The sequence below is a fragment of the Haemorhous mexicanus genome, chromosome 23 (genome assembly GCF_027477595.1).
Source record: "Haemorhous mexicanus isolate bHaeMex1 chromosome 23, bHaeMex1.pri, whole genome shotgun sequence".
Taxonomy (NCBI): domain Eukaryota; kingdom Metazoa; phylum Chordata; class Aves; order Passeriformes; family Fringillidae; genus Haemorhous; species Haemorhous mexicanus.
The window spans coordinates 6,095,093-6,111,614 of NC_082363.1; the positions used below are offsets into that span (position 1 = coordinate 6,095,093).

The 16,522-nt window shown below is 41.3% G+C and overlaps 1 protein-coding gene across 2 annotated transcripts; it reads right to left on the bottom strand.

Moving 5' to 3' along the window:
* Positions 1-2,557: 2,557 nt before the first annotated feature.
* On the bottom strand, positions 2,558-16,522 carry GABRD (gamma-aminobutyric acid type A receptor subunit delta). Of its 2 annotated transcripts, none has more exons than XM_059866776.1 (9): positions 16,011-16,522; positions 9,167-9,279; positions 8,552-8,619; positions 7,975-8,195; positions 7,097-7,179; positions 5,648-5,785; positions 4,581-4,733; positions 3,799-4,010; positions 2,558-3,474 (listed from the first exon to the last, which is right to left on the bottom strand). In XM_059866776.1, exons 1-9 carry the CDS (start codon positions 16,076-16,078, stop codon positions 3,175-3,177), a joined length of 1,356 nt encoding a protein of 451 aa, XP_059722759.1. In that variant the 5' UTR covers positions 16,079-16,522; the 3' UTR covers positions 2,558-3,174. The 2 variants fall into 2 exon arrangements, with proteins under 2 accessions (XP_059722759.1, XP_059722758.1); XM_059866775.1 differs by having other exon boundaries at positions 4,581-4,736.

The window sequence follows — 16,522 nt, forward strand, 5'->3', positions numbered from 1 at the left end:
GCTTTGGGGTTTTTTGAGGAGATTGCTGCCACCTTTTACTTTGATCAGTCACGCTGAGCTGTGCACCTTGAAGATCTGCAGTCAAACTAGAGAAAGCATTCCCTGAATAAATCTTCTGGAGCAGTCAGCAGGACATGCAGCCTGTGACTGTCTCCCAGATGGAGAAGCAACTAATTTTGTCCAATAACCCCATGTGATCAGTCAGTTGGCTGCAGTGTAAGGAGTTATGTCAGGTGCACAATTACAAACTATTACTGCTGAAGTAATTAGATTAGACATTGCCTTTATAATATCTGCAGCCACCTTCTTGCTAATTACTCTCAATAACTGGCCACTGCACACTAGAGGGACTAGGGTAGTGCTTCCTTCTCTGCTCTTTAATAAATTTAATTCCCAAATCATGGATTATTTTCTTATGATTTGCACTCCTCAGGAACTTGCTGTGAATATTCCTCCAGCTGGATTTAGTCAATAATTTCACTCTTAGCAGAAGTTACCTACATTGGCAGGTACATAATAAGCTAATAGTGGGAGAAAACAGTGGAACACAAAAAGGCTGGATCCTGCTTTCCCAGCAGAAATTAATCTGATTTTAAACTAAAGATTATTTCTGATTTTTGCAAGTGTAATCAGCGAAGGTGGTGGCACCATGGTCTTTCTAAAGGATGCAGTATTTTTGTGGTGATGGATCATGGAAAAAGCAACAACTTAGTAAGGAAAAGGCATTGTAAAGTCATGCTTCTGCTGCTTTTATTCAACTCTGCATTAAATCATTATATAGAGCGGTAGGATTTATTCAGAGGAAGACAGAAGAGGTTGCGTTTCCTTGGAGAGAAAGTGATTATGACCAAAAACACACTTAGAAAAAAATATAGTGTATTTCTGAAATGCAGCATTCCATCAGCATCAGGAACAAACAATAAGAAAAACAAATTAGAAAGAGGAGAAGCAGGAGGGAAAGAAAAAAGCTTGATTACCTGAATGTATTGAAAGAGATGCAGATTTTCATTTGCTTTTCTGGGTAAGATGACATTTGAGTGATACTTGGCCTTAATTCAGTATGTGAGCCTCAGAAACAATGGTGAATAGTACCATGAAAGTACTGATTGGATGCACTTACCTAGCTGGAGGATAGGATTTGATTCTCCTGAAGAGCTTTTCTTCTGTAAAACTCAAAGATATATAAAGAAATCATTATAGCGATTTTTCAGACAATGCCGTGGAAGGTTTTGACTGAGATTCCCCAGCAGCTCAGTGGTGAGATTTGGGAGCAGAATGCAGGTGTCTCAGTCCAGGGTAAGGTTGGTGAGGGCTTGGTGGAGCAATCCCACCTTGATGTCACTTGGGGGTTTCCAGCACTCTGTTGGCTGATAGCTTTTCCATGGTAACAGAAACTAAAGATTGAGGTGAACCTAAGACCTGCAGTGGAGCATATTTGCTATTACAGCCCAGTTCAAGATCATTATTTTTTTCTTCAAAGCATTCTCTTTCTTACTTCACTGATACTGAACAAATCTTATTCTAAGTTATAAATCAGTGCTAAAATGTTTTATCTTTCAGTACTGGTCATATAAAATCAAACTTTAAATCACAGCTGAGTTAAGGCAGGAGGAATGTGCACATACTCCACCGGGATCAAATCCTCCTTTCACCTTTATTGCAACTATTAATTGTCAGCCACACATCCAAGAGCTCCATCCTAAATGCCAGCAAAGCTCTTCTCTCACCTACAGCCTCTGGCTTAGTCTCTCCATGCTCCATTCCATTGTAGCTTTCAGCCTCTTGCTTTGCTTCCTTCTTTCCCTCTCTTTCATTTCACCTTTTCTTTTGTGGTAGTCTCTATTTTTAAAACAACCTCTCACTTTCAAGGCAACAATATCCTGAAAATAAATTGCCCTTTTTTAATGTATTATATTGGCTTCCTACATTAACAATATTTCAGTTGTTTTAATCCATATTCCAATATATTTACTGTGGAGATTTTAGAGAATAATTGTGAAACTAGTTTGTTGTGAGTGCTGTGTTCACTTGCTGAGCTCACTGAGATTATTTACAGAACAAAGTGTTATTTTCCATGAGTTGGGTGAGAGATCTAGTCCTGAATTAAGCAGTGTGTATGAGGACCCATAAATTTCACTGTTGAATAATGGAAGTGAAGAGGCCTAAGAGATTAGGTCAGCCTCTGAATAAAACCAGCAAAAATATCCAAAGCAACAGAATAACTTAAAGACAGTTATGAAATTATTTTACTTCCCTCAGCTATTTAGGGACAGATTCAAAAAGGATATTTTCAGAGGCACACATGGTAGATTCTCAGTGAAAATTAACAGAACAAATTCTAAAGTCATTCCTGCAAATGGAGTCTGACTTCCTTCATTATCAAGCACCTTTCAAATTTTTCTTAATCTAACACAGGAAGCCTGAGCTTTCCCTGTGGTTCTAAACCACTTTATCTATTTTGGGGCCTATTAAACTAATAAACATTTCTGTGTTTAAGCATTTAAACTTTCATTAGCTCAGATCTGAAATGTAATACAGTCATTATTAACAATTCAGAAGAATTTTATGTAGTATATTTTATTTCATGCTGTGACTAAGAGCATTGAAATTTTTCAATACTTTACCCAAGACAAATAATATTTTAAGAAAAAACCTCCACTCCCCTCTATTCCCTTTTACTTTGTTCATGAGATTTTTCTGATTAAAACCTCCAACTTTAGCACTACTGTTAAACCTAGACCAGCCCACAGATGCAGAAAACCACTCGTGCAGAAGTGAGGAATGAGCTCTTTCATTACAAATAAAAAGGAAATTATCTGAGTGTGAAAAGCCAAATCTTCATTACTGATCAACCTTGAAGTGGAGGAAAACCATGGTCATTTTAGATTTAAATTTTTGCTACAAATATGTACATATGAAAAGTTGTCTCATGGTGTTACAGGAAAGGAAGAGCTGGAATTGTTTGGCAGAGTGCAGTATCAAATCAGGTCAGCAATAAATTGCTGCTTTAAGTAGGAATTCATAGCAGGACTTTCTTGACTTTGGAAGTGTTTGAGCTCGTTGGAAAATACTTTGAGAAGAGGTGCCTCAATTCAGTTTCAGTGAGGGCTTTTTAGCCTGTGGGTATTGTTCAGTTTGTAGGTCTTGGGAAGAATTTTCCTTTTTTTGTTGCCTTTACATTGTGTATGCAACCCAGTATATAACATTGACTGCTGCAAAGGCTGCTGGGAACACGGCTCTGGCATAAATGTCAATGGTGTCAGCATCAATGGGCTTAAAGAGGGACTTCAGGCCAGTCTTTTTGTCCAGTTTCATTCCCTGCTGCTGTTTTGTCTCTCCAGTTTCTATTTCTATTGTGCCATATGATCCAGGCAGGCTTCTGGGAATTCGGTGCTGCCTGTTGGAAATGGCCAGTTCCTGGCTCACACCAGCTATGGAGAGGGAAAACAGAACAATGGCATTCTTCACGTTGATCTGCAAAGGAAAGAGGAGAATAATGGCAGTTTATAGGGCAAGGACAGTGTCATTTATCCAAGCTATCCGTGGCACCAGCATGGTGGAACAGCCCTGGGATCCCTATGTGGTGAATGGGATTTAACCCCTGCTTTGGCAGAACTGATGGAAGACTCTGTGCTACCACAAATAATTCTGGTTTTCAGAGCTTTACATGCTCTGATTTACTGAGGCACCATCAAGAACATTCTCAAAGCCTTTCTTCTCAGGAAGAATTTGTAGTAAAAGGTCATGAAGCAGGGTGATTGCTTTGGCAAAGTTATTCCCAGTATCACACTTACTGACCTCTGCACTCTGCCTTCTCGCCTTGATCTTGTTCTTCTGCTTTTTCATGTAGTCAGCATTGAAATGTGCAAAGGCATATTCCACCAGTGCAGCAAAGACAAACACGTAGCAGATCCAGAAGTAAACATCCAGTGCCTTGATGGCAGAGGCTCGTGGGAGTGAGGATCGGGCACTGACCATCAGAGTGGTCATTGTAAGAACAGTGGTGATACCTGCAGGGTAGCATGAGAGAGAAACATATGCACTAATATACATAAATATATTTCTTAATATCAGGCTGAGGATTATTTTCACAGTTAAAGCCCCTTAAGACTGTGGCTTATGATTTTCAAAACAGAGGAACTTTTAAGAAACTGCATTTGTATGGCAGCTTTGAACAAGTTATCCTTGGTTTTGTGCTAGATCAGGAAAAACAAAACCCAAATAATTAACCCTCAACCCTTTTGCATCTGGACTGGCAACCCTTAGTCAGACAAAAAGACCCACAGGCTTCAGGAACATTTTTTTTGCCACTGTCCCAGTTCCTTCAAATCAATTCTTTCATTTCTTTCACAGTCATTACTGCTTTTAACCCTCCCTAGGTGGTTATTTGCTGTTCCTTACTGAGGAACTGCTCTGATAACACGACAGAAATTAAACTAGGAGAGAAATCTTTCAAAGAACCCTCCCTCCTGCAAATGTAAACACGGTGGTCATAAATGCACCTTAATGAGGATTATCAGAGAGCACAATTCCCCCTTGAGCACCCCCTTCCCCGTGAGTCCCCAAGCCATCTGTTTTACCTAGTGACACCCTGGCAGGCACAGCTGACTGGCTGATCCAGAAGGACACCCACGACATGGCCACCAGCAGGATGGAAGGGACATAGGACTGGATGATGTAAACGCCTCGATTTCGCCGAAGGTGGAAGTGGAGACTGAGCCTGGGAAACTGACCTGCTGGAAAAGAGAGCAGGCAGAAGAGATTCTGGCTGCGTGAATTACAGTTAGATTGATATTTAAAATGACATTTCAGATAATGACACAGAGCTGCACTCTTTAGCATCTTCTGCACAAGGGTCACAAAAATCTTTTTTGAATGCTGCTCGATTGATGCTTCATAGACCCTGCACGAGGTACTGCAGCTTTCATCAGCTAAGAATAGGTCAAATGATTTGTCTCAGGTCATATCAATGCCAGATCTGAAAATAAAATCATGAGTCTTCTCAAATAACAGTATTGCTTCAAAATGTGTACTGTCTTATCATCTGCTGTAGAAAGTCCTCCAGATACTAAATTTAGATTTTTTAAAAGGCCAAGTTAATTTCAAACTCAAAAAAGAGCTTAGAGGAGATGTGCAGCATAAATGAGAATCTGAATACATGAAAGAGGATGAAAAATCAGCAGGAAAGAAATGACTCCAATCTTGTACAAACATTGCAATAAGCCCGGTGATAGACATACACACCACTGACTTCTACAGGGTAGAATTAGACTGATCTGACTGTACGTCATAAGCTCCAGAACATCAGGGCTAATGGAAATTTTTCTTGATCTGAAGTTGCAAATTAGGTCAAGAAAATGTGAGCTGTACCTCAAGTGCTTTTCATCAAGTGCTGTCTGGTTACTCCATGCAGTATTTTGTCAAGCAGAGAGAGCTAAAGGACAGAACATGCTACAGTGGCTACCTAGAGGCTCAGCAAAGAATGGCACTTCTTACAAGTGGAAGATGAAGGAAACTCTTATCAGAAACCTGACAGGTTCTTAAATGAGTAACTTAAGAAGAAGGGTTTTCTATTATAGATAGAGGAGGTTTCTCTCTATGGGAAGAAGTCAGATACTGTCCCTGAATTGAAGAAAGATTCTGTTACCAGATTTGAAGTTCATAATTTCTGTTGTGAACTGGTAATTGGTAATTGTGAATTGAGCAAGCTGCAGCTTATCCAGCCCATGGATCTCCTCCTGGTTTTCTGACCAGTGGTAGACAATGTCCTCTGAAGAGTAGCCATCTGCCAAAAGAAAGCTGAATAAACACAAAGTTCAAGGGAGAAATTCAGAGCTTAGAGAATTCATAGTAGAAGTTCTCTAATTCCTCTGCTGTGCTGATTTCCACCAGACACGTTGCAAACATGCTGAGATTCAGTCTGGATAATTCTCTCTGCTTTGGAGAGGTGCAGGGCACCAGGGCCGTGACAGAAAGGGGGGATATGAATGAGGGGATTTATGTAATATGCAAATCCACAGGAAATCAATCTTTCCTAGTTTTGCTGTTCATTGACAACTTGCTACTAAAGCACCCATTTGTTTAAAGAGATTTTATTTCTGTTTGCTTCACTGAAATGAAAACCCTAAAATTCAATTAAAACCTTCAACCCCCACCAAAACTCCCTGCAGAACTCACTGGGAGAAGGAATGAATTGCTGGGGCACTGTCTGCTGCCTCTGCATTTGGTGATTATGTAAGTAAAACTGTAGATTGCTATTTTTGACGGGATAAAATGGTATTGTGGTTAACAGCCTAAAAAACAAAGTCAGTGACAAAAAAGAAAACGAGAAACTTGCATCAACAGGCCAAGGGATCTGCTCAGGATCTGCTATTCCCAGATCTCTGCAACCCTCAGGACCTGTAGGTCCCTTGATCTAAAAACCAGATTCTTTTTCCCTGACTGGGTGGTCCTGCTTGTGTCAGTGGTGATTTTCATTCAGAAGTCTTAATGCTCATGGGAATTACATGCTGATCATAGATTAAATACAAGCTGGATAAAATATAAATCCATTCTTCACCCTCCTTTGTGAGTACAAATGAATTAAGCCCCTCCATGCAGTATTGTGATGGATTTCTGTGTAACAGATACACGAATGCCAAGGCAAGTTAAAGAGCTATGTGAAGGTTAGTCACAATGGCACTCATTAAAAGCAGGGAATTCTTTCTTTTTCCTATTTTCTCATATATTAAAAATAGCACATCACATTTTGCCTGTGGGCTTTTCTACTTGTTCTCACTGGATTTGATACAAACCTCAGTAATGCCAGTGACTGTCACCACTGCGCAAGGTTTCACATGAAGCACAAAGTTCCAGACATTTTTCAGCAGGACTGTACATTGTTCATCGTCCCTACATCAAATCCTAGAGATTTGGATTGGACCAGGCTTGGACTGGGATTGAAAACTCCACAGTCTCATGCCCAACACAGGGAATGAAGAGATTTCTGTTCACTTAAACCCCAAGTGACTAAAGCAGAATGATCCCAGCCAAGTCCAGCTATCTCAGCACCATGTATGCAGGCTTTACACAAAACACAGAGGTACTCAGCCCTTACAGCTCTCCAAATCCAACATGCATTCCTGCTCATCCATTGGGTACTTGGAAAGGTCCATGTCACAGGCCACTGTTGAGGTAATCCTGTTTGGAGCAACAGGAACACCAGTTAGTGACATTCAGACAGAGCCTTTTCCTCAGAACTCAAAAGACTGAGTGGAAAACTTTGAAACTTTAACACTAACAAAGGAAACTGTTTTCAAAGTCCTGCTGGCTGCTGCCTGAGTCTGTGGGAAACCCAGAGGCAGAGGGAATTGAAAAAAGGTCAAATGACTCGTCCAACGTCAGAGGATTCTGCAGCTACTGATGATGATGAAAAGGAATTTTCTGATTCAATCTCCTCCCTTTAGCTGTCCCCAAGATCACTACCAATACCTTAAGGGGGACTTTGGACTTACAGTTTCAAAGGTGGACATTCATTATTTTTCAGAACATTACACAATTGACTGTCAATATAGTTACTGAGTTCCAGCCACAGCCCTCTTCAAAAGTGAGAAATGCTACTTTGTCTGTGTGAAAGATGGGGAAGCTGAGCCTAAATCAGGCTCACAGCTCCCTTGGAAAATAAAGTGAGGGAGTGGAGAACAGAATCTTTGCTCTGTATTCAGCACCTCTTTGCCCAGTGACCAAAGGCATGAGAGGCTTCCCTCCCACTGAGGGCATTCTGGACATGACCAGTGACTGCAGTGCAAAATCTGTTAGTGCTGCCAAAGAGACCTTCCTGACTTCTCATAAAGAAAAAGATAGGGAGATAGGAGCTTTTCTTCAATTTTTAACCAGTAATTATTTCAGGAAATCCTCCTAGGAATGCTGAGTGATTATAGAACATTGAAAAAAGTTAACACACAACAGAGAACACTTGTACTGTTTGTCACTCACCTGATGCTGTATAAAATGACTCCATCTGGCTGGAGCCTGATAAGTTTGTTTTCCACAGTCACATCATGGAACCAGGCAGACTTGGCATTGACTATGAAAGTATCTGGCAACCAGAGCTTGTCCACAAACCTGCTGTCCAAGCCCAGAGTTTCGTTGGTGTGGTTGTAAGACAGACGATCGTCTCGCCAGCTCTGGTGCAAAAATACTGTCATGGTGTATTCCTGTGACAAGAGAAATCCTCAATAAGAAGTGATGCTGACAATGATAATGTCTTGGAACGTAGCCAAAAATCAATGTCTTAGCCTAGAAATATATTATTTGCTTTCAGTGCAAATACATATTTTTATACTTAGTCAGCCAGGGAGCTGCCCAAGCATTTGTATTTTGGTCATATGCTCCTACTGTGGATAAGCACAAGCTATAAAAAAGTGATTCAATATTAATGTCATACATAACACATTGCAAGAGTTGCATAGGTCTTGACAGAGAAAATCAGTTTTCATAGCTCAACAAATACAGCTTCTGGTTTTGAACCTTTGCTTTTTTTAAAGCAAAACTAAAAAATCTGATACTGTACCATGTTCACTTCTGAGATGTGGTCAATGCTGGCTACTTCGATTGCCAGAGCAACATTAACAGGAGGACCTGAGAAAAAATGTTTGAATGGGGTGATTTGTATCATCATAGTACCCATAAAAATATCAGTGATCCCTGACCGTTAATTCTTTCATCAGTTCACTGAAGTGTTTCCCATTATAAAGCACATTCTTAAAGCAAGTTTTAAATCTTTTACCAGTTGTGCCCTCAATTTCCAACAGCACACCTCACTTCAGTGATAAGAGACACAAGATAAAATCACAACTACTGAAAATCACAGAGTCCTTTCTGGAAATCACATTATCTAGTTTAAGACAGCATGACTTCAAGCAGATGCAGAAATTATCACCATTCAATGAAATACAAAATTCCTTCAACTTAGATGTCAACAATTTAAGAACTGCATCAGAAGCCTGTCTTGCTGTTGAACAGTCTGTCTCTTGTCAAAATCAAGCAAAATGTTGATTGTTATTTTTTTTCCAGCATCCAAGTAAAAGATAATCACAACTTTTTAATTATTTAAAGTATGAATTTCACATAGACATCAGAAGGATTGTAAGAACCAAAGAGACATTATTCATTCTCCAAGCCTCACCTCCAATCCCAGGCCTGAAATTTCGTGCGTACCCTTTCATCAAATCATCCAGGTTGGGCAACCAGGAGATTTCAATGTTGGAACCTATGTAATCTCCGATGTCACTCATAGCTCTGGGTAAAGAGAATAAGTATCTTAACATTTCCCATGTTTACAAACAGAAGAATGACAGAAAATGGAAGTGATTGACTTATTTTACACCAGAGACCACCTACAGTAGAATCAGCTATACTGGAGATTTTTATAGGTAAGGAAACCATTTCAGATATTTCTGTTAAAATCAAAACAAATTTCAGGCAAGACTGTGGCTTCTTTAAGCACAAGTACATACTTTTAAAAGTTTATTTCTTTCTAAAAAAAAGTAGGAAAAATAGATTTAGAAACTTAGAAAAGCATGAAGGAAAGGAAGATACTTTGTATGCTGCCTAAAATGCATCTGTGAACTCTGAAATGCAGCTGTGATAGCTTCTTACTATACAACAGCTGAGATCAAGAAGGCTGGTGCATTGTCAAATGTGACAGGAAAACAGGAAAAACTGCACATCTGGAATCTGGATAGCAGGCAGCAGGTTTTGCTTGGGAGAAGATGTGTTGCTGTGGGATTTGTGCTCATGGCACAGCCTCTCCCAGCAATCAGGCTCCTTCTCTCAGGTGCCTCTTCTTGCCAGGCCAGTGATGCTCCTTGAAGACTTTAGCCCAGGGTCTGGTTGCCATTTGCCAGCCCCTAGCAGCTGCCAGCCCCTGAGCCCTGGCACAAGCAGTGATGTGGACATTCCACCATCTCTTACAAACAAAGGCAAGGTTGTGTTGTCTTCATTATCTGTTCAACCTGGCAGGCTGCAGTTGAAGATCTGTGCCTGCTCACATTGTTCCTCTCGCTGCACTGTGACTGACAAGGCAGGAAGAGATGAATGAGGGGCTGGGACAATGTCTGAGCACCATTTGCAAAGAGATTTCCCAGTGATTTGAGAGGGCCTGTGACTGAATGCAAGTACTGGATCAAAGCTGCCTGAGCACTGGTTTAGCATCTTCCACTGAGCCCAGCTATAAATGTGGCATTTGAGAGGTACCTCTGACTTGTAACAGAAGAGAAATGGTTAAATATCCATGAAAGGCTGCAGAGTAATACACCACAAACACATTCTGCCTTGGTACTTACATAACTTTCTTAGAGTGTTCATGTGACATTGACCCACATAAAGCACATGGTTTTTCTCTCCAAAATATGCCAGCCTAGGCATTAGGCTCAGCACAAGCACACAAGCAGTGATTGCCAGCCCAGGAACAGAGAATCCTACAACAACCAACTCTTCTCACAGGAGACTGAAAGAAAAACCTTTGATTGCCCAGCTCTTAAAATTCTTGGCTGGACTCAATTATATAAGGAAGGAGTTCTGGGATTACAATGTGTAAATGCAAGTTTTGAGCAGCAGAGACACTGAAGTCTTGCATTAGCAGAGCTGTCAGAGCTTCTGTGACCTCCCAGCACAGGGACACTGCTCCAAGTGCAACTTCATTAGTTCCCAGCAAAATGTGATGTTAAACTGCATTTCTGAGATTTCCTTGCCATGAGCACGCTGTGGTATGTTCCTCTCAAATTCCTATCCCAGCTACTTCTCAGGTCCCTCTGTCTCTTCTGAGGAAGGATCTTGGAACACTCCAGGACGTGTTTCCAGCTACATAAATTGGAATAACATAATTGATTTAGACAGGGGCTTTGAAGATTTATAAGAGATGTTGACAGAGGCTTTTTCCTTCTTTATTGGGTCTCATCAACTATATCAACACTTCTTTCCATCAGATTGCTGGTCTTTCAATCATCCAACCATCATTATTTACTGTAGTGTAATTAAAAAAAAAATTATTTGTAATTCACAAGTCTCAGCCATAGACATGGAAAGGTGTTTCTAATCAGTAAAATGTCAGAGATCCTTTTATATGTAAAGAATTGTACTCTATGCCTTTTCCTAATTAAATAGCTACAATACACTTGAATGAATATATCTGCTGCAAATCTCTTCTAACTTCTCAATAGAAGGTGATGCTTTTCAGCTTCTGTTGCTAAAGCAGCAACCAAGTTCAGTAAAGTGTTTTGAAAACAGAATTCAAGTCAGAAGGTGACAGCACTGTAGTGATGGATCCCAAGTGCTGATCGTGTTTTGACAAAGCCTGGAGTTCAGCTGTTCTCCTGTGTCACGATTCTATTGGAATGGCATTAAGGAAAGCTGTGGAGCTCAGAGGAAGTTAAAATGATGAGAGTCAGGTTAAAGACTGAGGGCTACAGCCTGCCATGTGTTTTAAGAAGATTACAATCTAGAGGGAGTTTTACTTAAATATCCATGACACAATTAAAATAAATCTTGTTTCTATTATTAATAAAGCCTTAGGGTCAGATCATCAGTGTAACAAATGTGCTGGAGTTAGTGGAGCTATATGCACTTAATACCAGGGGGGTTATTAAAATATTACAGCTGAAATAATTTTATGGCTCAATTTACCATGTGGTGAAAAGTCCTTTGAGTCATTCCTCTAGACTTCTGCACATCACATCCAGTGCTTTAAAGTTACAAGAAGAATGGTGGGAGAATTTCCTTCATCCTTGATAAGCACTTGGGATTATAAATGGCCTAAAATAATATTCATTATTGTACCTGAAAAAGGAAGACCAGCATAGAAAAGATGCATTGGAAGGGATTAACTTTTCATAGTGTAAGCAGTAAGGATGAAAGAAAGGCAACTATTATTAGTTGATTCAGCAACTTCACTTCCTAATGTAAGCTGCTGTAAAGCTTGTTTCAGTAAGAAAAAGGACTTTGTAAAATCAAGATATTGATTTGTCAAATCCAAGGGGTAAAAGAGCTCCTGAAAAGCTTCTCTTCAGTTTGCACCAGGCCAGTGTGGAGGGCCTCACTGGCTGAATGGCAACAGTCCTGGGGACCTCTGTCCCTTTGGAAGTCATTTCCAAAGGAAAAGCTGAAGAAGATGATCCACACTCTGACTCTGTACACATCTCATTTCAAGCAGATATTTTTGAGGATATGTTTGCACCTGTCCATATCTGGAGCATTGGGAGAACTTCAGCTGAGCTCATTGAAAATAGATTACTGCTGTCTAAACCATGAAAGCAATAGTGAGTTCTCCTGCATAGACAAAGGGAAAGGAAGTCCCCACTGATAAACTGCACAAAGCTGTGGAGTTCCTCTGTCCCTAATATTGACACAGGTTAGAGAAAGCAACTCCAAGCAATGACTGTCACATGACAGAACAAAGAAATGTCTCTCCCAGAGCTAAGTACGAGCAGTTCCAGAATAAAAACCACACATATCCCAAAATCCTTCCAATCCAAGCTGACACCTCCCTCCCAGCTGCTGCAGGACCAGGACTTCCTACAAATGTGGAGTGATCTGGGGGAGAAACATCAATCAACTTGGACAGCACATCTTTAAAGGGCCTGTCAGCCAAGTGAGGCATTAGCCTTTCTTTGCTCTCTTCCAGAACACTGCTTGAAAACACTTGCTAGAAGTTTATCAATATTACTAGAAAATATCTGGTATTTAAATCACACCAAAGCAAGAGGCAATCTGTAAGTTCCATGTGAATGAGAGCACAACAGCAGCTGAGCAAGGGATAGTATTAGCAATTTCATTTTTGCCCAGCAGTGCCAAAATCTCCAGGATGACTGCAAAAAAAGCTCAGAATCCTTAAGTCCGTGGCCAGTGGGACATGGATTTGAGGCCTCACTGGTCAGGAGGGTGCACTGATCTTCTGAAAAATTCACACAGCAGCAAGATGTGGAAAATCGCTTTTTGCATCTTCTGTTTCTTCTCTAGATCTGCTAACCTGATTCTCTTGGGGATTGTAACGTTGTTGTTATATGAATCTTTTAACCTGGCAGATGGAAAAAACAGTTCGACTGGAGGGCTGGGATCAGTATATTTCATTTTGATAAGCATTTGGGACAGATGTCCAAGGTGTCATCACTACTGAGGAGAACTTTTCCATGGGAAAAAGGCAAGGAATATCCTGCAAGGTCAGTGAACAATCTGACCTCTGCCAAACTCCAGGGTTATCCAGAGCAGTATGTATATCCTTCCCATCTGCCATTCCAGACTCTAAGGGAAGCTCGCTGTAAATATGTTTTGTATTTTGAAATGTAATTGAAAAGGCATTAGGCTTAATTCATGGCAACCTTTAGAACATCAAAGCCTCTCTGGCAGTTTTAAGCTACAGAAAATGGACCACTCTTTGCATACATTCACGTGTTAAAGCTGCTCTGTTTCCACAAATAGAAGTAAAAGGCTTAGGGAGACACACAGCAGAATGACAATTAAATGCAAGAGTATAAAAGTCACTTAACAGAGTGGAAACTTAAAGATTAAATATACACCTATTCTAATTAGAGAATTAAAATCTCTTTCAGATAGAAATTACACAGTACAGACACACACCCCAAAACTCCTTTCAGAAGTGCTCTTTCCTCACACAAATGAAGAAATATCTCCCCAAATGTCTTTCTGCAGATGATTTCATTCACTGTGGCACATTTATCATTGCAGCATCCACAGCATCTCAAACCCTGATAAAATAGTGGAAGCCACAGCCTTTGTCCTGAAGACCTGTCAGTCATTTAAATGCCAAATTCCTTGCCACTAATCACTGTCTTGAGCAGACCAAACACCACTATTTTTAAAAAATGTTTACCTGACAAAAATGTGCTGACAGGCTGAATTTGGCTCATTCACTTCAGACAAATAACACACATGACAGAGAAATTGCTGTACACACAGCTGAACCCCCCAGAAGGGTATTCAGAAATGCTCTGAGGAAGCAGCCTGCATACATCCCCCACTTCCCCCCTCTGCCAAACCATAACATTATTTTCACTGGTGGTTTTGCTTTTGGGAAGTCTTTTGTCTCTTTTGTCTTCTTGGTGAATTTCAAACTCACCAAAATGTTCTTCCTTTTTGGAATATGGGATTTTTTCAATATACAGTGCACAGAACTCAGGAGCAGAGAATTTAGGGGTGTTGGATGGCCTCTATCATCAAAATTCTGAATCACACTGCATTTAGAAAACAAAATCAGTGCTTTAAATGAAGCCATTGGCAGTTTTGCCCATTAATATGCTGCTATTCATAAAAGCAGCTCGTACCAAAAATATTTTTACTAATGCAAGGATAAAATTTCACTTTAGTTCTGTTTAACTGATCCAAAGTACACATGCAAGCAGGGCTACTCCCTTTTTACAAGATTAAACAGTGTCCTGCCATAGCCAGCATAAATCCTGAATCCAAACTGAGAAGCTCTCCTTGACCATGGAATGTCTCACACTTTGAAATATTTGGAAGACTACAACCTGAACAGTTGGAATTTCCAAAGTTAGAATTTGCCTTGCCTGAGTCTGCCACGAGTGGATGTATTCCTACCAAACAATTCAGCACTATTGTGTGACTGGAGAAAGAAAGTCAATTAGGGAATTAATAATAAAATAAATAATGTATCCAACAAACACATATCCTGGCAGTTGCTGTGCCTAGGAGCAGACCTTGGCGACAGAGGCTGAGAAGACTGACTCTTCCTCAAAATTCTCTTTTGGTCTTATGTACTCAAACATCACTTTTCAACCCCCAGCTTCAATGGTAGCCCAGTTGCAGAGGGAGAAACAGGATCATTGAAATGATGGGCAAGATCTGGGTGCCCTTAGTATTTCCTCTGCCTTCACTGGAATGCTTCAGAGTCTGAGGATGTCAGGATCTGACCCTGGAGAACAGATTCAAGGTCACAGGATAAATCATTCTGTCAATCCTAAGTGCAGTTGACTTGACACTTTCTCTGAGCAAGATTCTTTTCCTTCCCAGTGAAAAAAAATCAGATCTCCCTGATTAATTCCAGAACGTGTAACAACAATGTTAGGTTTTACTACAGTTCCCACTTTGCCTCTTGCACTCCTCTGAAGCTATTAAGGATGTCTATGAAGCAGAAGATGTAAGACCCCTTGAATGCCACAACCACCCCTGCTCTGGGGGGTGTAGGCATGTTTTTACATGCAGCAAGTTCTTTTTTACTCCCCCCTCTATTTTCATTGCGTAATCATGGCAAGCTTTCTCCACATCCAGCCTCCAGATCTGGAGAGAATAAGAATATACCGAGACCAGCGCTGGTTGCCTAGCTAACACCTTCGGAGGGAATGTGACTGAGAGCTGCAAATATCCATCTTTCTCTAAAATTTATTATTTTTAAAAAATGGTTTGTGTTCTCCAAATTTTTTTTCCCCTAAGATCTCTGACAGTCTCTTTCTGCTAGCCCAAGTTCAGGAGACTTAATGAACTCATTAGAAAGGGATGGTTGGATTTTGGGGTTTTAATGGCACCTATGGAGGCCCTAAGCAAAGCTGTTCAGCTCATACCCCACTGGTTGTGGTGAGGTTTATGGAAGAGTTTCATGTTCAAGCAGGCCCCTACAGAGCTGCTGGAGGGGCTGAGGCTGAGCTGGGATATTGCAGTGCCTTAGAAAAAGTGATTGCCCCCAATTTAGAGTAAGTGCCCTCGGGAAAAAGGTTCCAGGAGCATCCTGTTAAAAACACAGCCCTTGACTAAGCCAAGAAACTGCTGCTCAACTGGCAGAAGTGCATTCTCGGCTAGGGAACGAAGAAAGAAAAAACTGAAACAGATGAGGCACATTAAGGAAACTCTTCAGTCAAGGGCCCTTTTTCTCCTGAACACTCACTCAAAGCAGTCGTGGCCCATAAGTGCAGAAAGCATCCCTGGGCAAAAGTGGGAGCCCCAGCCAGAGCTGGCATCACTCACTCCAGCTACCCCGAGAGAATGATAAGATGTTTTCTTACCTGATACACCTGTGCTGTTGGGTGCACAGTAGAATCAAGGCAGGAAAAACCCAGGTAAGAAATTCCATTTTACTCCCATTTATTAGACAGCAGCGACCAAAACCCAGGTTCCCCGGCTCTCCTGGCAGCTCCAAAGCTCCAGTGGCTTTGCCATTCTTGCCTGCTGCGCTAAGTTGAGGCTGAGTTTAAAGCGATGGATGGTTGCTCAGCAGCAGCAGCCCCCACAATCTCCACAGTGCCCGGGAGCCATGCAGGCAGCCCGGCACGGAGCAGGGAGCAGGGCAGCTCTCCTCTTCTCTCCTCTCTTCTCCTTCCCTCTCCTCCTCTCCTCTGCGGGTGGCTCAGTCCCGCCCGGCTCCGCTGCCCTGCTCCCGCATCCCTCCCCTGCCGCTGGCTCTTCCTCCGGCCGCTCTGCCCGCCTGCGAGGCTGCTTGCCGAAAATAACCTCCAAAAGGATAGATTAATCCCACGGAGCGGGGTGGGAGCAACTCAAAGTGCTCCGGAGCCACTAA